At 39.7% G+C, this 24,772-nt stretch overlaps 1 protein-coding gene across 1 annotated transcript in view; it reads right to left on the bottom strand.

The window, feature by feature from the left end:
- Lrrc72 (leucine rich repeat containing 72) overlaps positions 1–24,772 on the bottom strand; it is a 57,998-nt gene that overhangs the window by 19,449 nt on the left and 13,777 nt on the right. Inside the window, exons 5-7 of the mRNA XM_045135641.1 lie at positions 22,219–22,288; positions 5,405–5,486; positions 3,577–3,687 (exon numbers count right to left, since the gene is read on the bottom strand). Of these exons, the coding sequence (XP_044991576.1) occupies positions 3,577–3,687; positions 5,405–5,486; positions 22,219–22,288 (263 nt within the window). The remainder of the gene's footprint in view (positions 1–3,576; positions 3,688–5,404; positions 5,487–22,218; positions 22,289–24,772) is intronic.

The following is a 24,772-nucleotide window of genomic DNA, read 5'->3' as shown; positions in this document are numbered from 1 at the left end:
GGCATTTGCTTACAAAGTCTAATGACCCTGGTTGGATTCCACAGTACTCAGGTAAAGCCAGATGCACAAAGTGGCACATACATCTGGAGTTCTTTGCAATGGCTAGATGCCCTGGCGCACCCTTACTCTCTTCTCTGTCTCTTTTCTTATTGCAAATAAATAAAAATATTAATAAAACGACCCATGACAAGATTCCCCATTGAAAAAGCTTCAGTTAAAGCCTAAATGACACCACTATGATTTTAAGTGGAGATCATTTTAATTGGCCTTCAAAGAATAAGGGTGTTTCCTTCCCAGACCCCAGGCCTGAGACACTTCTGTTCTCAAGCACACCCAGTTCTGGATCAAGCAATAGGCAACTGCAGAGAGAAAGGGAGTGAATGGGCATACCAGGGCCTTACATGGGTCTTGGGGAATCTAACCTGGGTCCTTTGGCTTTACAGGCCAGTGCCTTAACTGTTAGGCCATTTCTCCAGTCCTGTTTATTTTTTAAACTTATTCCTTTTTTAAAAAACTTTTTTCTGAAAACTTTCATAACTATAAACAATAACACATGGTAATTCCCCTTACTTCTTAACACATTTCTTGTCAATACTGAAGCCAGTCACTTACTAGGTGGGGTTCAAAACTGGAGTCAACTAAAAGCATACCACTTACCCAGGAGCCAGAAAGACCAGACCCACTATGCATTCACCCTGCATGCTATATAAACTTCCTCTTTCAAGCCCAGACTTGAGTACAGCATCTGGAGCAATTCCATCCCAGACCCACAGTTTATGGAGGCTTCCTCCCTCTCCCACATGTGTGTTGGCTAATGGAGCAGTCTTGGCCCCCATCCTGTGTCTCCCCATGGAGCTGCCATTGGTACATTCCCAGCAAGGTGAAGGGTTTGTTTCTAGATGGAATTAGGTATATGAGTGCTGCTTTCTGAAGCCAAAGCAGCTTCGCTATGGAGGTGGCAATAAACATGAAGAGACTCAAAACTCATCAAGGCAGAAAGTAAGAGCTACTACACACTCTGCAAAGCCCAGGGAGCATTGCAGAAGAGGGAATGGAATGAATGTAAGAGTCATAAGGTGGGAAGGAGTACTTTGGGGCACAGTCCTCCTAACGTGAACTGAATGGTTCATTCATGACCCCACAGAGGTGGCAGATACGCCAACAAGACAGCACTGTTCTGAGCCCATCAACATTTTCACATGGAGGATGGACGAGGAATGACAGGAATGAGACAGCAAAACAGAAGAAGGATTATCTGGAAAGAAGAGGGTCCTCAGTGGATTGAGGGTTGGGGAGGGGGGGGCCATAGGAGAATAACAGGATGGCAACCACCAAATTACAGCAGTATGCTCATAAAGTGTGTGTGTGTGTGTGTGCTGGGACAATGGCTCATTCAGTAATGAAGATGGGTTTGGATCACCAGCTAGCACACTTGTAAAAGCTGTGTATGGTGGCACACTTAGAAGTCCAGCGCCAGGGACGAAGAGACTGGCAGATTCATGGGGCAAGATGGCTAGTCATCTAGCTGAAATGGTGAGCTCTGGGTTTAGTGAGAGACTCTGTCTTAATAAATAAAATGGAGAGAGAGGGATTGAGGAACATTTGAGGTCAACCTCTGTTCACCAGACACATGTGCACACACATTTCTGAGTAATCACTGACAGACACGTGCTCCCCTACCTGAACATATATACATACGTGCATACACCACGCAAATATGCACATATTGTAAGTGTTTGTAACATACATACATGTAACATGCATTTTTAGCATACTTCCTTAGTTGCACATCTTACCACCATGATTTAAAAACTGTTCATATCGGGGCTGGAGAGATGGCTTAGTGGTTAAGCGCTTGCCTGTGAAGCCTAAGGACCCCAGTTCGAAGCTCGGTTCCCCAGGTCCCACGTTAGCCAGATGCACAAGGGGGCGCACGGAGTTCGTTTGCAGTGGCTGGAGGCCCTGGCGCGCTCATTCTCTCTCTCTCCCTCTATCTGTCTTTCTCTCTGTGTCTGTCGCTCTCAAATAAAAATAAAAATAAAAAAAATAAAAATTTTAAAAACTGTTCATATCGGAAAGAAACCTCTTTCTCTTTGCTTATCAGCCTCTCAAAATAGTTACCTCTAATGTTACTCTCTCTGCAGATGGGCTTCTTTGGGATATCTCATAAAACAGAAACTATATCATATGCCTTAAAATTTAACTTAGAGGCTAGAGATATGACTCAGTGCTTAGGTGCTTGCCTGAAAAGCCTAAGGGCCTGGGTTCAATCCCCAGTGCTCACATAAAGCACGAGGTAGCCCATGTGTCTGGAATTCATTTGCAATGGTTAGAGGCCCTGGCGCACCCATTCTTTCCCTCTATATATGCCCCACTCTATCTTTCTCTAATCAAAAACTTTAAAAAAAAATAGGAGATAACATGAAGAACAGATTTAGACATACAAATCTTCTGTTCTTTTTCTTTTTCTTTTTTTGAGATAGGGTCTCACTCTAGCCCAGGCTGACCTGGAATTCACTTTGTAGCCTCAGGGTGGCCTCGAACACAGGGAGATCCTCCTACCTGTGCCTCCAAGTGTCGGGACAAAACTTGTGTGCTACCACGCCCAGTTGTTTATTTTTCTTTGACATGTCAAATCATTTCACACATAATTATTTTTTTATCTGTTACTTTCAAAATCCTGTCTTAAAAAGAAATTATATCATATTTTATGAATATCTATGTATTTTAGTTATAAATATAACTTCTCTAATTTTACACCTAAAAGTGGAAACATCTTATGGCTATTTCACTGCATGTGCATATAACAGAGCAGTGGTACTGAGGGTCTGATGGCTGCTTTACTGCATGGACGTATAAGAGGTCAGTGTACTGAGGGTCTCATGGCTGCTTTACTGCATGGGCGTATAAGAGATCAGTGTACTGAGGGTCTCATGGCTGCTTTACTGCATGGGCGTATAAGAGATCAGTGTACAGAGGGTCTCATGGCTGCTTTACTGCATGGGCGTATAAGAGGTCAGTGTACTGAGGGTCTCATGGCTGCTTTACTGCATGGACGTATAAGAGATCAGTGTACTGAGGGTCTCATGGCTGCTTTACTGCATGGGCGTATAAGAGGTCAGTGTACTGAGGGTCTCATGGCTGCTTTACTGCATGGGCGTATAAGAGATCAGTGTACAGAGGGTCTCATGGCTGCTTTACTGCATGGGCGTATAAGAGATCAGTGTACTGAGGGTCTCATGGCTGCTTTACTGCATGGGCGTATAAGAGATCAGTGTACTGAGGGTCTCATGGCTGCTTTACTGCATGGATGTATAAGAGATCAGTGTACTGAGGGCCTCGTGGCTGCTTTACTGCATGGATGTATAAGAGAGCAGTGTACTGAGGGTCTCATGGCTGCTTTACTGCCATGGGCGTATAAGAGAGCAGCGGTACCGAGGGTCTCATTGCTACTTTATGAGTGTGTAAGGAAGCGGTGGTACTGAGGGTCTTGCTGCTACTTTATGAGTGTGTAAGGAAGCGGTGGTACTGAGGGTCTCAGGGCTGCTTTATGAGTGTGTAAGGAAGTGGTGGTACTTAGGGTCTTCAGGTTCAGCAGTCCCTTTAGCTCCTTCATGGTGGCATCAATGTTGGTTAGCTCATTTTGGTGCAGCAGGAGAATGTGCAGCGAAGGCAAATAATGCAGGCCTACAATAAACATATTTGCATGATCGTCAACATTTTTAGAAGAGTTTTACTTATTTCTCTAATTGGCAAGTACTAATAACCATCTTTCCACACTGATTATATTTGATAAGGAGGCAGAAGAAAGTACTAAAGGTGATAGCAGAGGGAATGTCTATTAATGATGTCATAAATTCTGATTAAGTATACAACAGCAATAATTATCATATGGAAATATAAAGTATTTTAGAACTATATTTTATTTATTTATTTGAGAGATAGAAAGAGGCAGAGAGAGAGAGAAAGAGAATATAGACATGCCAGGGCCTATAGCCACTGCAAACAAACTCCAGACACATGCACCCCCTGTTATCTGGCTAATGTGGGTCCTGGAGAATCAAACCAGGATCCCTTAGCTTTGCAGGCAAGCACTTTAGCCACTAAGCCATTTATCCAGCCCTAAAGTATATTTTTAACCACTGGTTTGGGTTCATTTGCTTTTCTTAGTAATGATTTTGCTTGCTTGACTTTGAAGTTTGAATTACATTTTTCTTTTTATTTGGTTTTGTGGTGTGTATGTGTCCACCTACCAATGTGACTTAGATTTAAAATGCCAAGAGAACTTTATATTTATTTAGATTTACAAAATAGAAAATTTCACACCCAATTTAGTGCTTTCTTCCAAAATGCTCAGCTTTGTATTCATTCATTCATTCATTCATGTGTGTGTGTGTCCCCACAAGTGAAGAGCAGAGTAAAACTTTGAGGCATTTTTGTTCCACCTTTGAGATAGAGTCTCGCTGCCATAAACAACTGGCCAGACTGCAAACGGACGTCAGGCTAGAGCATGCAAGCTTTGTCTTCCTCCAGCTATCCTTCCCACTGCTTATTAGGGTCAAAGATGCAGGTGTCACTTTGCATTCAACCTCACAGGAGTGCTGCAAATTGAACCCAGGCAGGCAGGCAGGCTTTGCAAGCATGTGCCTTTAACTGCTGAGCTATCTCCCTAGGTCTTCATCCAAGCATTTTTGTGTAAAATGGGAAAGTACATATTCATATTCATTTTTGTTGTTTCTGAGTTTTCCCATAGATTTCAACATAAAAGTGGGATGAATTTGTGTGATAGTGGTGACATTATAGCTTAATTGGGATTATTTTCTATCTCGATATAAGATATTGTGCTGTGTATTACAATGTATGCTATCTTGATTCAATGACATATGAAATTAAAGAAATATTTTGTCCTGTGATTCATGTTTCATGATCATGATACATCATGACTTTTATAACTGGCTTGAATTGTGAGCTTAAAATTGTTGCATATTAAATTAACTTAACTCAGAGTACAAAATTAACTCAGTAAAAAATGGAATTTAGATGGTAAAAATTACAGCCAATAAAACATGTATGGCTACTTATATATTTTATATTTATTCATGTTTCTGAATATTGTTAAGATTAGTTTTCATAGAATCTAGTTTATGTCCAAGTGTGAAGTAAAATAGTAAAATTTATGTGAGAAGACATTTTTTAAAAATTTTGAAAATATCAAACATTGAATTAGAAAAATTTAACATTACATTTCTTAAAACAAAATGTGCATGAATATTTAAAAACATATTGCATCACATGGTTTCAATAGAAATGATAAAAGACATTTTTATCACTAGCAATTACCATGACTGAAAGTAGTCATTTAATTGAAAATGTATGTAATCAACAAAGAAAATTTAAGACATACCTTCTATCTCAAATATTGCATTGTTGTTCAAATATAGTTCTGTCAAACAATAGTTTCTAGTCAAAAATTCTATACCATTTAGCTGAAAATGAAAAAAAAGTAAGGTGTTTACAATTATAAGACAATATTTATAACTATTGTTATTTTCTGACATTTTAGGTTGGGTTTCAAGTCATGTGTCCGCTATGTAATTAAAAACTTGTTTTGCCAGTTTAGAAATAAACTTTTCTGAGCCAGGCGTGGTGGTGCACACTATTAATCTCAGCACTCGGGAGGCAGAAGTAGTAAAATCGCCCTGAGTTTGAGGCCACCCTGAGACTACATAGTGAATTCCAGGTCAGCCTGAGCTAGAGTGAGACCCTACCTTGCAAAACAAAAAACAATAAATAAATAAATAAACTTTTTGGACCACATTTGGGCCAAGCTCCCTTGCTTGGCTTTCAGAGCCTCTGTTATCTGGCCTGGTCCTTTCACTCTGCAAACATTTCACTTAGTTGCGCTCTGTATTACCTCGCTTGGTCTGACTGCAAGTACACATCCGTCCATCAGGTATGAGGAGCTAAGGGCTTTCTCCTCTGCTAATGCCGGAGTCATAATTTGTAGTTCAGGGTATACTATAAGAAGATCTTATAAAATACTTATTCATCAAGTATTAAGAACTCTCTAAATACTGAACATTTGCTCATGAGTGTAAATTTGGTTTTCTAGTGCTAGGTAAATAGAACTGCCTTACCATTTGATGAACAGATTTAGATAAATATATGCCACCTCACTTGGTAGTGAAGGTTTACTGAAAATAAATGCTCTTCTCAATTTTAGGAAAGCCATTTTAGATTTTATCCAAAGTTAGAAAGAACAGTTTTTGATAATTGTTTAAATTAATTTATTTTCAAGGAAAGAGTGAATGAGAGGAGGAGGTAGTGAGGGAAAGAGATAATGAGAATGGGTACCCCAGGGCTAATATAAACAAACTCCAGATGCATGTGTCAATTTGTGCATCTGGCTTTTACATTGGTCCTGGGGAATAAAACCTGGGCCATGAGGCATGGTGAGCAATCACCTTTAACCACCGAGTCATCTCTCCAGCCCCCATTTTTGGCAAACTTTGTTGAATTTCTTCTAGTATTGTCAACGTAACCTATGCTACAAAGGGTACATGAGGTTCCTCTCATCACTCCACAGGCTCATCTCTGGTCAGCACTCACTCAGCAGAACCTCCAGTAATTTCATCATGGCTTTCATTAAGGCCTGAGAAGACCCATGGTTTCCCAAGGTAGGAGAAACCATGCCCCAAATTGAGATAAAAGTCCCAGTTGACTGCTTGTTCCTTTCTACTTTTCTTCATGGCTACCTGGCAGGAACCCACTGCTTTTCCCTTTGCCATTCCCTCCTTGGATAATAACTATGCTTGACATCAATGTAGGAAAAGAATATCAGTGGAAATTGTGGTGTTTTCTTCTTCCTTTTTTTCAGTTACCTGCCAACCACACATTTATAGGATATTACGAATTAGTGAGGATTAACTTTCCTTGCATTACTAACACAAGAAGAACATTAATGAACTTGACAGCTTAATCTTGATTATACATTCATAGTTTCTCAAGAGCATTAATATGTATGGATCATGATTACTGCAATATTAAAATGTAACTGTATGTTGAAGTGAGGGGATGAATGAGGTAAGTAGAATGGAAAGTAAACTAGAATGGAAAATGTAAAACCACATCATCAAGAGCAGAAGTTGTTAAACGATGTGGTAAAGGGAAATGTTATGACTCAATATGATTTTAGAAAGAAAATGCCAAGGTGAATATAATGTCAAATGAATAAGTATATTGGCAGGAGATGGATGATGAAGGTGATACTCTAATTCAGAAATATGTAGAAGCCCAAATTGAAAAAAAAAAAAAAGACAATGGAGGAAGAAGGAATTGCAGGAAAGTAGGGCAGTTGCAAGATGCAATTCCTATAATTTAATTGATATGAAAATTTAGCAAGTTGTGAAAGTCAAGAACATGAGTTAGAAGATATGCTAAATATCCTGATACTCAAGTCATTATTCAAATAGAATGTTAGAAATCTATATGATTCATTATAAAGAAGACTCTTATGGTAGTAAGACTTACATTTAGTGTGACATTTCATGCATCACATTCAAAGCTAGGCATTTAACAAACAACTACTGTCTGTTACTTAACCTCCATTATTGTTTTATATAGCAATGAGCTCTTACATGTAATGTGAAACACTTATAAGAAACCACTGGGTTACTACTAAGGGAAAGTGTATGCCAGCATGAGTCTACAATGAACAAGTCTACAATAAGTGTATAAGGCATTCTTTTTTTTTTTTTTTAAGGGACAATCTTGCTAATTTACTAAAATCATATTGATATAAAGCCCTTTGTACATTTCCTTCTCCAGCACAAATATAGTATGTACTGCTCAGAAGTGGTTTCATCATTCCATTTCCAAAAGACAGTATTTCAATAAGTGTTAACAAAGGGGAATCTACAAAATGGGTTATTTACTACATCTACTTTTAACATACTTTGTTAAGGCATTCTTTTTAAAAAATATTTTTATTTATTTGTAGGGAGGGAGAGGGAAAGGAAAAGAATAGGCACACCAGGGCTTCTTGCCACAGGAAATAAACTCCAGATGTCCATTGTATATGTGGGTATTGGGGAATTGAGCCCCAGATGTTAAGCTTTGCAATCAAGTGCCTTTAACTGCAGAGCCATCTTTCCAGCCCTGGGTACTTTTTAGAACAGAGTTGTTCAACATCTACCACTACTGATATTCTGGATCAAATCATTCATTTCTTCTTGGCTTTGAGGCCTGGGCACTCATAGCATGTGTAGTGGCACCCCTCACCTCTTCCCCAGTGGAACCAATGGCACATACTATGTTGTGATGATCCCAGTTGTCTCTAGAACTGAGGAGATGACTCAGAGGTTGAAAGTACTTGCTTGCAAAGCCTTCTGGCCCTGGTTCAGTTTCCCAGTACCCGTGTAAAAGCCAGATGTGTCAAGTAGTACCTGCATCTGGAGTTCATTTGTAGCACCAAGGGGTTCTGGTGTGCCCAGTCTCTGTCTCTTGACAATAAATGAATAAAAAATTTAAGGAAAATTCTAGACCATGTCAAATATCCTATGGGGGGGGGATCAAACATGCTTGCACTTGAGGGCCGATGATTCAGATGCAAAACAGGACATTAAGCAAGATAATTCTGTGGACATTAGTAAGATTCCTAGAAAAGTACACACATGAGGAACCAGAAAAGCAAACCATATTCAAATACCAGTTAATACAAGACAGCAGAAGTAAAACTGGAAGAACTTCAAGACAAGAAAAATAGCAAAAATAAATACACACCTTTCAAAAATAACTCTTAATAGCAATTGCCTCAATGCTCCAACCAAAAGACACAGGCATGTAGACTGGGTTACAAAGCAGGATCCTTTAATTTGTTGCCTTCAAGAAACTTACTTTTCCACAAAAGATAGACACTTCTTAGGGTGAAAGGTTGGAAAACAGTGTTTCAAGCAAATGGACCTAGAAAGCAAGCAGATGTCACTCTCCTAATATCTGACAGGGGAGAGTTCAGACCAACATTAGTTAGGAAATATAAGGAAGGTCACTAGATGTTGATTAAAGGGACACTCCAACAGGAGGACGTTTTAATCCTAAACATATATGCACCTAACATGGGGCCTTCCAACTTCATCAAACAAATGTTGTTAGAACTAAGGTCACAGGTAACACCAAACACAGTTGTAGTGGGTGACTTCAACATGCCACCCTCAGCAATTGACAGGTTATCCCAGCAAAAAATAAAGAGATGCATCTGAATTAAATGAGGTCATAGAACCAGTGGTCCTAACAGATATCTACAGAACATTTCATCCAAATGCTGCAGAATACACATTCTTTTCAGCAGCCCATGGAACATTCTCTAAAATAGACCATATATTAGGACACAAAGCAAAACAAATACAGGAAAATTGAAATAATTCCTTGCATTCTATCTGATCACAATGGGATTAAACTATAAATAAATAGCAAGAAAAAGCTATAGACCATACACAAAATCATGGAAACTAAACGATGAATGGGTCAATGAAGAAATCAAGAAGGAAATAAAAAAATTCATAGAATCAAATCACAGTGAGAAGACAACATATCAAAACCCTTGGGACACAATGAAGACAGTCCTAAGAGGGAAATTTTATAGCTTTAGGTGACTCTATTAAGCAATTAGAAAGATTGCGAGTAAACAATTTAATGCTTCACCTTAAGGCCTTGGAGAAGGAAGAAAAAGGCAAACCAAAAATTAGTAAAAGGGAAGAAATAGTAAAGATTAGGGCAGACATTAATGAAATAGAAGCAAGCAAATAAACAAACAAACAAAAACAATATAAAGAATCAATCAAACAGAGTTGGTTCTTTGAAAGGATAACCAACATTGATAAATCCTTAGCAAATCTGACCAGAAGAAAGAGATAGGAGAGACACAAATTAATAAAACTAGAGAAGAAAAAGGTACCATTACAACATATACAGAGAAATTAAAAAAAATAACAGGGACATACTATAAGAACATGTACTCCATTAAGTTTGAACAACTGAAAGAAATGGATGATTTCCTTGATTTATACGACCTACCATTAAGTCAAGATGAGATAAACCATTTAAATAGACCTATAACAAGTATGGAGATCCAAGCATTTATCAGTATCTCCCCACTAGAAAACGTCCAGGCCCAGATGGATTCACTGGTGACTTTTACCAGGCCTTCATGGAAGAACTAATACCAATGCTTCTCAAACTTTTTCATAAAATGGAAAAGGAAGGAATCCTACCAAACTCCTTCTACAAAGCCAGCATCATCCTGATACCAAAACCAGTCAAAGATAGAACAACAAAAAAAAAAAAAACAGAAAGTTAATATGTCAGAGCCACACGTTGGGTCATGATACGCAGAGACATTTCTCCTCCCCATAACTGTGGGCTAACTCCACAATGCATGACCCATATACCTCAACAAGGAGGGACCAGGGGGAGGAGGTAAGACATACACGAGCTGAACAATGGTACCAACTTGACTGTGTTCACTGAATATAAAATTAATTAATAGAAAAATTAATTAAAAAATTAAAAAGAAATGATATTCCAGCCTTTTGCCTGGGATATGGAATTGATTAAAATAGCATCCAATACCCAGTGAGGTTGAGTTGTAGCTCAGTGGGACTGTTGCCTATAATCCATAGGGCTCTGGCTTTGATTCCTAGTAGCACAGTTAAGTATATATATATGTATGTGTGTGTGTGTGTGTGTGTGTGTGTGTGTGTCAAAGAAAGAGAAAATTATAAGCCAATCTCCCTCATGGACAAAGATGCAAAAATTCTCAACAAAATATTGGCAAACAGAATACAAGAATATATCAGAAAGGTTATTCACCCTGGCCAAGTAGGCTTTATCCCAGAGATGCAGGGATGGTTCAAATGATAATGGGAATACAACATACCAAAACCCTTGGGAAATGGATGATTTCCTTGAGACATGTTCCTTCTATTCCCAGTTTCTGTAGGACTTTTATCATGAAGGGATGTTGGATTTTGTCAAATGCTTTCTCGGCATCTAATGAGATGATGATGTGAATTTTGTCCTTCAGTCTATTTACATAGTGTATTACATTTATATATTTGCATATGTTGAGCCATCCTTGCATCTCTGGGATAAAGCCTACTTGGCCATGTCAGGGCTTTCAGCCACTACAAACTCCAGATACATATGCCACCTTGAGCATCCAGCTAATGTGGGTCCTGGGCCTTGCAGGCAAGTGCTTAACCTCTAAGCAATCTCTCCAGTCTGAGTTACTTTTATTTTTTTAATAGGATCTAAAGGTGAGCTATTCTCTTGCTCTTTAACTTTATATTTACAACTTCCATACACATACATACTACACCATGATCATAATCCCTACCACCCTCCCCTGTTGCCCCTTCCCTATTCCCCCTGAACTGAGTCTCTTCTTTATGATGAGTCTTTCCTTGTCCTGTTTCATATCATCATTCTTCTCCTCCTATTATGTGCGTCTTATGTAGGTTGTGTCACGCACCCCATGTATGTGAGACCATGAATGCCATGGTACATTGGATCTTGAAGACAATAATGCAAAACATTTATCTTTCACACATGTCAGAATGGCTTTTCACCAGAACAGATAAAATATAAATGTTAGGAAAGGTGGTGGTTTCCAATGCAAACTGTCCCCCAAATCCTTATGTGTTTGTGATTAAGCCTCACATTCTGTCCCTAGCTCATGGAGCCCTGCTGGAGGAAGGTTGCTAGTCCAGCCCCACTGCATCCTCACAGCCAGCTCACTCTCCCTACTTCCCCCCTGCTTAGGTGACAAGATGTGACATGCAGGTGTCAGCTCTGCTACACTTTCCCCACCATGATGACGTTCTCTTTGTACGTGAAATGTGGAAACAATACCTTTCCTTTCATGTGCTGTTTCTGTTCAGGTGTTACACATCACTCCTCTTTCCCTCCTTCCTGCCCCGGCAACAAGAGGGTAATGGATGCAGTAAGGATGTGAAGAAAACAAAAAATGGCACTCCTACACTATTCGTGGAAAGTGAGTTAGTAAATTAATAGAAAATGATATGAAGTTTCCTCCATTAAGCTGAATATCGAGAGTTAGTTAGTTATTACTCATAATCCTCTAACTTAAAAATATGTCCAATACCTGAATCTTTAAGAGAATAATCACTGAGGAGACTCAAGATGCATCAAAGTGCTGAGAATAGATAGTGGAGTGTGCAGCACTGAGATATCTCTATCACACCCTCCAAGGCTCAAGGAACCATTGCAGAAGAGGTGGTGAAAAGAATGTAGAAGGCAAAGAAAGGGGATAAGTGTTTTGAAATAGTGTCTTCCAGACGCAATAGCAGGCCATGCAACTTAAAAAAGAAAAAGAAAAAGAAAAGAAACTCCTACCAGAAACCCTTACCTAGGAATTATTGGAGAAATGAAAAGCATGATGCATACGAGATAGGAACAGGCAAAGATAAGCCCAGCATGGCAGTGAGGTGCCTGGAGCTGTACACAGACATGCAGAACAGGCACAGAGAAACTTCTTGAGGATAGTGGAAGTAAGGGAACACATTTAGGAGAATTGTTCTGACAGAGTTCTGAGTCAGGCACAAAAGAATTTTAAAAGTATACGAGTTTGCTAGAATATAAAATGGCTGGCTTAGCTGTAGTAAAATAGTTTCTTCACACTTCCAGAGCTAGATGTCTAAGGTCAAGGTATTGGCAGGAGGGCTATCTTAATTCTGAGGCCTGTCGACTTGGATGGTAGGGGCCATTCTCTTCTTGTGTCCTCACATGATCTTTTCTCTGTATTGTAAATAGGACTAGTGCTTCTTTGTGTATGCTGATCTCTATTATAAAGACACCAACCACATTAGATTAAGGACCACCCTAACTTCCCCATTTAACATAATTACTTCTTTAAATGCCCTATCTCCAAATACAGTTATATTCTGAGGAACCAGGGATCAGGACTCCAGCCTGTGAATACTAGCAGACACAATTTAGCCCATTACAACAATCAAGCATAAAAAAAAAATCAAACAAATATGAACTCCGGGGAATTAGAGTAAGTAGAATAAAGGAAGAATAGAATATAATACATGATTTAGCTTTGCAAAGCATACAATGTAGCGAGCGAATGTTGATTTGACACATATTGCAGTACAACCACATCAAGAGATTGGGAAATAGAAAGTATGTATGTGTGTGGTAGAAGTGGAGACAAGAAAGAGAAAAGATCTAAACCCTCATCGTCCATAGTGGGGACAAAATAGCTATTGTCTAAAAGTGAAAAATCAAGAAATAGCAATACCAGCATGTGACCAGCTGAAAGGCTATTAAGTACCAAATGCTGCTGAGAACTGAAAGGCACTATATCTGAGAAATGACAATGGGGCAACACTCAGGACTTGTTACTAAATTTTAGAACTAGCTAATTCTTTTAATTATTATGCTATATATAGTCTGTTAAATTCACAACATTCTTTTAAAGAAAAGTCCTAATGTGGAATATTACTATTTATTCTGTGACTGCTCGTGTGCAAGGGTTTTTTTTTTTTTTTCTCATTGTTTTGATTAGTGTTTCATGTGCACCATCTCATTTCTGTCATGACAAACTTTGATGTGGTCAAGAAGAATTCATATGCCATAGCTCACCAGAAGAAGCATAGCTCTGGGGAGAATATGTGATTGTCTAAACACTATCCACTGGTCAGAAACAGAACCATAGCTGTCCCTGGGCCCTCAGCACAGCATCCACGTATCAAATACCTACTCTGTTTCTCCTTCAGTTGCTTTAAATTTTCATCTAATCATTAGCTAATAGAATCCGAGAGACACTACAATTTCTGGATGCCCGGAATCTAAACCTCTTCCCTATAATTCTGGAATTTCCCTGTCAATAAAAGCCTACTAGGAATGAGAACTTACTTCCCACTGGACAAGGTAGTTGTTTTCCCAGACTTTCAACAGGTCGGGCATGGATGGGGCTGAGACTAATGCAATACAAGGGACCCACACAGGAACTATGAGGCAGGAAATAGAGAGGCAAATATGGGAAGGGGTCAATTCTGGGGTAAGCAGGCCAGAAGATGGCCTTTGTTTGTCACAGCGGCGGAAATAAGGACAGTGCTGACAGTAAGTGAGTCCTGGGGCTGCCGCGTGGACACCAACGGTGCAAGCTGGGGCTTCTGCTGTTGGTTGGCGAGTTGACAGTGTTTGTGGAAATGGGTTTGGTGACATGGTTCTGACCACAGCTCTCTTTAATCCTGACTGTCTACTGAACTTGACTCGTAAAGTCCATGCCATCTTTTCAATCCATAGCTTTTCTACTTCAGTCAGCAGGAGAATGCTTGTTAAGTGCTTTCTGTTACATGAACTGGTATTTAGGTGGAGAAAATTTCTTAGTCATGATGTCTGCTAAACAGAAACTAACATTTAACTAAATAAAGAAAAATGAAGTTCTGCAGAAAACATGACCAACTTACCCTCATCAAATTTACAATTGATGATCGAGGACATGTCATTTATGATTCACCGACAAATTGGGATTATTGCATTTATGAGAAAATTCTAGAGTTTAAATTTACTTATTCTTTCATTCAACAAACATTGTTGGGCTGCCACTACTACAAGCTAGACTGCAAAGTTCTATGGGTATAGTAGTAAAGAAACACACACACACACGTCCCTGCCTTTGTTGTAGAGAAAGATTAAATAAACAATGCATTACCATAAGTAGGTTGCACTTTATGTACTACGTGGCTAAGTAAACTTAGCCTGGAGATGGAGTGGCACAGGAAGGGATGCTGTGTTTCACTGAGCACAGACTCAGCTGGCCTCCAAGAGGGGCGTTGTAGTCAGGTTTGCATTGCTGGTAGAAATCACCCAACTAAGGGCAGCTTGTGGGAAAAAGAAGTTAATTTGGCTTACAGGCTCAAGGGGAAGCTCCACAGGGCAGGGGAAAATGATGACATGAACACAGGGTAGACATTACCCCCTGGCCTACATAAGGTAGACAATAGCAACAGGAGAGCGTGCCAAACACTGGCAAGGGGAAACTGGCTATCACACCCATAAGGCCACCCCCAACAATACACTGCCTCCAGGAGGCATTAATTTCCAAATCTCCATCAGCTGGGAATCTAGCATTCAGAACACCTAAGCTTATGGGGAACACCTGAATCAAACCACCACAAAGGGGTACTTAAAAAGACTTGACCGGTGGGATGTCAGTAAGGCTAATGTTTGGGACAAACTAGGACTGGCCTGAGAGTTAGGATGGTGTCTGGGGTGGCTGGATCAGAGTAGGTGACAAAGACCAAATGACAGCCAAGGCTGTCTTTGTGCAGGACCTTATAGGCGACCATAAGAAATTGGCTGCAAGCAACAAGGAGCCAGCTGTTTGTTAAGTAGGTGTAATTTGTTTTCACTTGAGATTTTGTGGATCTTTTTTTTTTTGCCATAATGATTGATTCTTTTTATAATTTTGTTTTATTTTTATTTGTTTATTAGAGGGAGGCAGGTTGAAAGAAAATAGATGTTCCAGGTCCTCTAGCCACTGCAAATGGACTCCAGATGCATGAGCCACCATGTGCATCTGGTTTACATGGGTACTGGGGAATGGAATCTGGGTCCTTAGGGTTCACAGGCAAATGCCTTAACCACTAAGCCATCTCCAGCCCCTGCTCTATTCTTACTGCTTCTTGGTGATGGAAGCCATATCCTCCCATAGGGAGCATTTTGACCATATCTGGAAATGTTTGTGGTTATTCTTTGAGGGAATCTCCTAGAACCTGATGGTTAGAGTAGCATCCATGGCCTCTGCTCATCAGGTCCTAGGAGATTCCCTCAAAGAATGACAACAAAAACTACCTTTAGTCACTCATAGGTAGACAGACATCTAAGCTTGTTCCATTACATAGTTATGATGGACAGAACAGCAATGAACCTGGGATAATGGCCTAGAGTCCTTTGGGTATGTACTCAAGAGACGTTCAGCTGGGCAATGTGGTAGATCTATCTATGTTCAGGGTTTGGAGGAATTTCCATACTGATTTCTGTAGTGGCTGTACAAGTTTACATGCTTACCAGCAGTGAACAAGGGTTCCTCTTTCCCCACATCCTCCCCAGCATTACTTGTCACTGATTTTCTTAACAATGGTCATTCACACTGGGGTTGATAGTATTTTGGCAGTTTTAAATTTACATTTAGTTTGATAGAGTCCTAGTAATATATGATGACTTATATAGGAGGGAAAAACTCAAGAAAAAAAAATGAATATACTTTCAAGACCTAAGTTCATTGTTATGATACTCCTACCTAACAAATTAGGACAGTACATTCATTTTTATTTCAGTCTAAAATATATATTTCATAAAAATTCCATACTAGATCATGAAATATAGGCCACTATGGCATGTTATTATCTCCCCTTTCCAATGTCTCCCATGTCCCCTCACTCTAGGTGACCTGCCAATGTGGGGCCCTCACTAATCACAGTCACTCCTCATTTCCTGTTCTAGAGTGGAAGCCGTAACATTCACACTTAGTAGCCTAATGCAAATACAGAATCAGCAGTATCTTGAAAAAAACTTAAGTTCCAAGTAATTTTTAAGCCCAACTGAAACTAACCCACAAGAGTGCTAATCTCACTTATCAGAAGTCCAAATAGTCTAAGATCCCCTGTCTACCATCTCCATGATTCATCTCTGTCGTTCTCTAAATTGCACATCATAGATTTTGTGGAAAAGTTCTTGTCTGCACATCTAGGCAAGAAAACATGAACCTTTCTTCTTATGTTCTCTTTTAGGAATAAAGAAACTTCTCCCCATGGCCTCCTACAGCTGTGCCCTCATGTCTCTATCATTATTGGTTATATCCCGTACTCTGGCTAACCCAGATCTTACCAGAGGATGGGTTATTCAGATGGGCTTAAGAAGTTTAAAATTCACTCCTGGAACTGGATGGGTCCACATACTTGAGAGAAATGGTGCAAGAGTATTTATCAAAACTCAAAAACCCAGGTTTGGGACAGACAGCCAGTAAAATCTTCATAAACCTCAGCAAATATCGTAGCTTGCAGAAGTGAACAAATAAAGATTTCCTCACTGGATTTGGTGGCTATGGCTTATTCTATTTTAAATGAAAGGTAGTCTAAGATATTCCCTAATGTAAGGATGATGCTGGTCAGAAATTCAGATCATTGTTGATAAAATGCCACAATTCTAAATATTTTGATCATATGTCAGTTACAATTTTTCATCACAAATCTCTGGACTATTTTATATAGTGGCATAGTATCTTCTTGGTGATTAACCTAGGATAATAAAGATTGTTTCAAAAACTAAATCAAAATATTACATAAAAATTTTGATAAAGTTCTGCTTGTTAGCATTTAGGGTATGAATTTATGTGTTTTCAACAATTAAAATCACATAATTATCATTATATAATTATGAAGTTATTACATGTATATAGTATATTTTTATCATATCAATCCCCTATTGACTTCTCATTTCCTTCCTACTCCTGCTAAACCATTTTTTCTCCAGCTATTCTCCTTCCTACTCTCATTTTTTTTTTTTTTACTATGATCCACTAAGTATAATTAGGGCTGTTCGTATGAGTTGTAGAAATTACATTCTTGTTGGGACAAAACACCTAACCAGTAGGAGCTTATGGAAAGAAAGGAAAGGGTTTAGTTTGGCTTCCAGTTTCCAGGGGGAAGTTTCATCATGGAAGAGAAAGCACGTCAAGAGCAGACAGCTGGCATCATATCTTCTTGACAACAGGGAGGAAGGAACAACTGAGGGTGGAAAGCAGTGCTGGACTATGACACCCTCAGGCCTGTCCCAGGTACACGCCTTCTCCAGCAAAGCTCTACCTTCTAGAGGCTCAATAAACTTCCCAAACAGTGCCACCAGTTGGGGATTACGTATGAGGCTTAACACAGGCTATAGGGGGCATTTTATAATCAAACCACCATGGGGGGGGTATTTAATTTAGGATAGGTAACTTATCTAGTGACTATATCACTAAATAATGTGATTACTGTGGTATGAATACATTAGCTCATTCACTTATCCCATGGGCACTTAAAATGTGTCAGGCATGACAGTGTTTCAGTGTTATGTGGATGCTTAAATATACTCCTTAAAGAACAAAGAAAGTGATGATGATTTCAGAAACAATATGGTTTGCTGCATGTAAGGATCAAGTAGGAGAAGCAGATTCAGTTTCTCCTTGCATACCCTCATCACCCTTCCCTCTTCAAAAACCAAAGAACAAAATGTTGATAGGACATGCCATCTCTTCCTCTCTGTGTGACATGTCTGTAGGTTGGCTGTGTGGTTAGAGGTCAGACAAGATCCACTCACAGAAAACCAAAAACATTTTTCAAATTCCTTAATTATACCTCTCCCTTTAGACGTAATGCCAACATCTGCATACGCTCTTTCTTCCTAAACGGAACACCACAAAGAGGCCACACTACAAACAGGGATTAGTCACTTCTGCCACGCTTGACAATTTCCATCTTTTTCTAATCAGAGGTCGCATGCTATGCTCCAGGATCGTTCCTGGCAGAGCGTGTAGGAGAGTTTTGAACTTTTATGCCCTCAAGTGGTACACTCACTCACTTTCCATTTCAGCCGTTAGCTGCCTGGGCCTTGATGGTATTAGTACTTGTTCGCCTAGAAATAACTTCAAGTTTAACTTATGCTTAGGTGGGAACCCCACCACAATAAAGTCTGTCAATGTTTGCAAAAAAAAAAAAAAAAACCCCAAAACAAAAACTTATGCTTGTAGTTAATACCAGAAGCACTTTCATTTCCCACCCAGTTAAAACAAACGACCAAAAAGGTGATGAAATATTGAAATGCTTTCATAAATATAGCTGTTTAAAGATTCGATGTGTGAATATGGAGGTCGACATAAAGGCAAATAACTGCTAGGGAAAAAAATGACTCTTGTGCTGGCCGGCATGTGCAAATCTAAATGCAAAATGCTGAGATTTAGTCACTAATGTATAGTGAACAAAATACAGGGTGCTGGAAAGCCACATTTGAAAGTTGGAAACAATCTTCTGACGCATTAACTCTAATGACTATCTGGTTTTGAATTTCAGTTGAGCTGTGCTCTGTTGTGTGGATGGAGCTGAAAGCCCCACACTTAGGCCATTATTGTGGGAGGACACTTCCTTCTAAACCATGGTCTTTTTTATGTTCTGAGACAGGGTCTTACTCTAGTTCAGGCTGACCTGGAACTCACTCTGTCACCTAGGCTGGCCTTGAACTCATGATCCCCCAAGCAAGCTTCCTAGTTGCTGGAATTAAAGCTATGCATCACCACACTGGGCTTAACCCTGGTCTTTAGTAGGAGATTTCAGGGCCATACTGACCTAGAGGCCTAGACTCTGTAGCTCAGAATGTGGTGGCCAATGTGTCCTGAGCAAGCTAACTTGGTCACCCTTGTTCTGACAAAAGGGCAGATGTAGTTGCTGGGGAGATGATTTTGGTGCACAAGCATGAGGGCCCTAGTTCAGATCCCCAGCACCCCCATTAATACTGAGTGAACATGGAGGCTTGCCTGTAACTGGGGAGGCAGGGATGGGCAGGCTGACTGGTGATACCAGCCAAATCGGAGAGCTCCAAGTTCAATGGAGAGATCCTGCTCAGTAAGTCAGACAAAGAGCGATTGAGGAGGACCTCCAACTATCAACTTGTGTCCTCCACATGTTTGCACATACATATGTGTGCGTATAAACTTGAGGTCCACACACATGTGAACAGATACATACACATACACTCAAAAAAGTAAACAAACAAAGGACAAAGAACTAATATTAGTCCCGGGGACTGAATATGGGATCACAGTAAGAAGTCTGGTCTGGTCAAAGTTCTTAATGTCAGACCTGGCATTTTAAAGCTACTGGAGAGAAATAAAGGAAACACTTCAAGATATAGCATGGACACCAAGCTAATTCACAAAAGGATAATCTCGGCACGAGCTAAGCCTGAGGACATGGAAGGCTGTGCACCTTGGGTAAAAAATCTTGAAGGCAGGAGCTCACACTTCTCCAAAGATTTCTTAATGAAATGCTCATGAACCAAACAACTCATGAATGTGATCCGTACTGATGGAGCTCAAGTCAATCAACGTGTGATTTTCCATGTGTTGGTAGTAACAAACATTCTTGAAATCGGCTCTAGCTCCCTATAGTTTTCTATGGATGAATCTTACATAAGAGCTGGGAGTACGGTTAAGGCAGTGTTCTCTCTCTCTAAGGAACCCCCTGACCCTCCTTTAAATCGTATTTTCTGTGTTGTGTGTTCAGTTTGCATTAACCCAAACACTGCTGGATGGTGTGTACAATATAGTATAGACCTAGTTAATAACTTTCTGAATAGGACTATAGTAGCTTCAGAAATAATAGCATGAATTTACAGCTGGGATTGCATGAATCTAAAAGAGCTTCTGAGACTGGAGAGATGGCTTAGCAGTTAATGTGTTTGCCAGCAAAGCCAAAGAACCCAGGTTTGATTCCCCAGTACCCATGTAAGTCACAGTCACAAGGTGACTCATGCATCTGGAGTTTGTTTGCAATGGACAGAGGCCCTGGTGTGCCCTCCCTCTCTCTCTCTCTCTCTCTCTCTCTCCCTCTCTCTCTCTCTCTCTCTGACTCTTTTTTCTATCTGACTATCTTAAATAAATAAAATTTGAACAAGACTGTAATGAGGATTGAAAATAATGTATTTGTATATACAAATATCACAATGAAATCAATTATTTTGTACAGTTAATGCATGCTAGTGAATATTTAAAAATGCAACAGTAAGAAAAGAACACTTCACAAGGGAATTGCAAATTGTTGTACTGCCCAGGTCTGGAGATCATCGGTTGCAATTAGAATTGGGGTAAAGTTGCTGTGAGGTCAGGAATGGCTAGTGGGAAGGAGTTGGTATTGGAAAAGTGTTTAGCTTTCTGTTGCTGCAAAGAGATTAAAAAAAAAAAAAAAGGTTCAGAGTTTCAGTTTTCAGTTTGTTGTTGGCCTAGTTATTCTTGAGTTTATAAGGAGGCAGAACATGTCGGAGAGGCTTGTGGCAGAGAGGGCTGCAAACAGAAGAGGGCAGGCTTTCAACACATCCTCAGTGATGGCATTATTCTCCACTAGGCTACCCTTCCTAAAGTTCCCATCAGCTTTCATTAGCACCACCCATTAGCACCACCAGCTGGCAGTCACGATGTTAACACCAATTCTGAGGGAGGCTGCAGAGAGACAAGAGACCCAGCAGGAAGCTTCTGAACCATCCACAAAGAGAAGAGACAGTTTGGAACACCTAGGTGTGCTAGAGGGTACAAAACAAAGAGCCTTGTTTCTCCCTTGCCTTTTCCTTACTTCCAAAACACTGCAGTCCAGACCAAAGCTAGAGAAGGCTCGAGGAGAGCTGAGGTGTGTGTGTGGGTTGGGGGGAAGTACCAACCATACCTGATTATGTCTTCCCAGTTAACAAAGAAGGCAGATGACCAGCTGTGGTCAGGTCTAGCTGGGATATGATGTGTGTGTGTGTGTGTGTGTGTGTGTGTGTGTGTATGTGTGTGTGTTTCTCATTTGTAAAGGAAGTGACAGTGGATAAGCGCATTTTCACTTATGAATTAGAACAGTGGCAATTACCAAATGCACTGTAATATTTTATTATTACCTAGGAATGGAGTCATGTGACTGTCCAACTTTTATCCCAGGAGCCTGGGGTAGAAATGATTTCCACTGAGAAGTTTTCACAGCACTTGGAAGCAGTAGTAAAGTGGTATTCAACATATATATATATATATATATATATATATATATATATATATATATATATATATATATATATATGTTGAATAAAGACAACACATAAGCTTCTATCAGACTACCACTTTACTACTATATATATATTAGGTATATATATATATATATATATATATATATATATTAGGTATATATATATATACATATACATATACATATACATACATATATATATATATATATATATATATATGATCTATCTCTCTCTATATATATCTGATATATAGATGCCAGATATATGTTATACATAGGCTTCTTACCTAAGTTTAAAGTTTAACATCAAAAGTAATATTTTTAAATATTAGTGCTATTAAAACACAGAACTAAGATATTTAAGTAATTTAAAATATAATATTACCTTGTTATGATGAAGCCATAAGTATTTTAACCTTTTAAACCTAGAAAGATCAATGACCTCTGTCAGTTCCCTGGAAAGAAAAAGAAGTGTGAACATTCGCAACAGTTAATTTTCTTGTAGCTGAGACTAGTCACAGTTCACAGTATAAGTATGCCATGGCAATAACCTTAAACCCTTCTCTCTGTTCTTTAAAAATTACTGGCACATGTATCTAATAATTTCAGAAATTCCATCATTTAACTTCATTCATTTGGATTAAGATTTTGTCAGCTTATTAAATCTAATGCATGTTTAAAAGAGCATTTTGTCACCTTAGCTGAAGTTTACCTCTCATAGTTGCCAAATTTATTTCAATTTAATTTCAAAGCCCACTTTACTTGGGAATAGGACAGAGAGAAACGGAAAGTGAAGAACAACACTAGACTTTCCACTCAGTGTGCAAAACAGAGCTGCCTCCTGCTTCAGCGTCACAGGTCTTACTTGAGGTCTCAACTGGGGTCTCTCTTTGGGATTGGTCCTGACCTTGACCATACAGGATTTAGGAAACAAAGATCGTAGGGCACCAAGCAACAAGAGATTGAGTAGCAGGATTCATTAATAGCAGGGTAAATGAATTGCCTATCCTTGAACTCTGTGAGACTCCAGTGATCCAGGTAGCCTTGGTCTTTACGGCTAATGCACTCACATAACACAGAGGGGCATGTGGCGTGGCAGAATGGACCGTCCACACAGGGTGTGGTGGTTTGAATAGATGGCCCCCAATATATTTAGTTTTTTTTGTTTGTTGTTTGCATCTGCAGCCACCTGGCTGGAGGCAATGTCACTGGGTGGATCTTAAGGTGTGGTGGTGGGTTTAAGATTTCAATCTAAAGATCTGCAAAGTGTGCCTAGCTGGAGTTCCTGAAGTGTGCTGTGCTGTGTGGCTTTAGGCTTGTGCTTCTCTCTCTGTGTGTGTTTGGTCCTGTGAAGGCAGGCCAGCTGCTTCTGCTATTTATGGAACTTCCCCTGGATCTGTAAGCATCAATAAATATCCCTTCCTCCATAACTGTGCCTGGTCTGGAAGTTCATCTCAGCGAACATGAAGCTGTCTGCTACACAGGACAGCACTTCTGAGGAGAGGTGGCTGTTTGACTGAGTGGCCTGGAGTTTTCAGATCTCCTTTAGTTCTCAGAGGAGAAACTGTGGCTCCCAAGCATGTGCACATACATGCATTTTTTTTCCTATCAAACACTTAAATGGAGCACATACTGTGTACAAGTCACTTATTAAGCACTTTGAAGAATACTAATGTTAATCGTTATTATATATTAGTTCATTTATGGTGACAGCTCTCATCATTCTTTTTCCCCTTTTGTTTTTTCAAAGTAGGGTCCCACTCTAGTGCAGGTTGATCTGGAACTCATGCTGTAGTTACAGTTGCTTTTAGTCTTGGAACTGTGAGGGACTAAAATTTTCCTATCTTGGGGCTAGAGAGATGACTCAATAGTTAAGGCACTTGCCTGCAGAGCCTAATGACCTGGATTTGATTCCCTAGTACCAATGTAAAGCCAGATGCACACAATGGTGCATGTGTCTGGAGTTCACTTACAGTGGCTAGAGACCCTGGCATGCCCATTCTCTCTCTCTTTCTCTGTCTCTATCTGCTTCTTTCTCTCTGTGTTAACTAACTAAATAAAATGTTTTTAAATTTTCCTATCTGTTTTGCATATGTATCTAGTGGTGTGTGTGTGCGCGTGTGCGTGCAGACCAGTGCACCCCGTGTGTGCATGCAGAGGCCGGAGGAATCTGTTTCCTTAAGATGCAGCCTCTCGGTCCACCCTGAATGAACCCTAGTGATTCTCTGGGTTTCTGCTCCCCACAGCACTGAGGTTACAGGTGTGCGTGTCCAGGCCCAGCTGTTTTTATGGGTGCTGCAGAATCCAACTCAAGGCGAATCAGCCACTCATGCCTGGGAATCAAGTTTCTTACCTGCTGAGCCATCTCCACAGTCCCAAGTTTCCTAATTTTGATGAAAAAGGATCTTGTTCTGTAGCCTAGACTAAGAGTTCATGAGCTAGCTCACCCTTGCTGCTCTGCCATGGGGACTGTCATCTTAGTCAAACATACTTCAGGCTAAGGGGACATTAGATCTCTTCACTCCAAAATAGTTCAGTCTTTATAACCTCCAAACCAAGATATTCTACAAAGTTCTAAAGTAATTATCATACCTAAGGAGAGTAAGTTTATTTCAATAATGTTATGTAATAAGGCATTTATATTAAAAGTATCCCATTGGCCCTTTATTTCTCTCTCTTTTCTTTTTTCTTTTTCTTTTTCAGATTTTTTTTTTTTTTTTTTTTGAGGTAGGGTCTTGCACCCAGGCTAACCTGGAATTCAGTATGTAGTCTCAGGTTGACCTCAAATTTACAGTGATCCTCCTACCTCTGCCTCTGGAGTACTGGGATTAAAGGCATGTGCCACAGTGCCTGGCCCTCTCTTTTTGAGTTAAGATTTCACATAGCTAAAGCTGGCCTCAGACTATGTAGCTGTGCCTGGTCTTGAACTACTGAATTCC

The sequence above is a fragment of the Jaculus jaculus genome, chromosome 16, assembly GCF_020740685.1.
Source record: "Jaculus jaculus isolate mJacJac1 chromosome 16, mJacJac1.mat.Y.cur, whole genome shotgun sequence".
In the NCBI taxonomy this organism is placed as follows: Eukaryota; Metazoa; Chordata; class Mammalia; order Rodentia; family Dipodidae; genus Jaculus; species Jaculus jaculus.
This window is presented reverse-complemented; position numbering and strand designations above follow the sequence as displayed.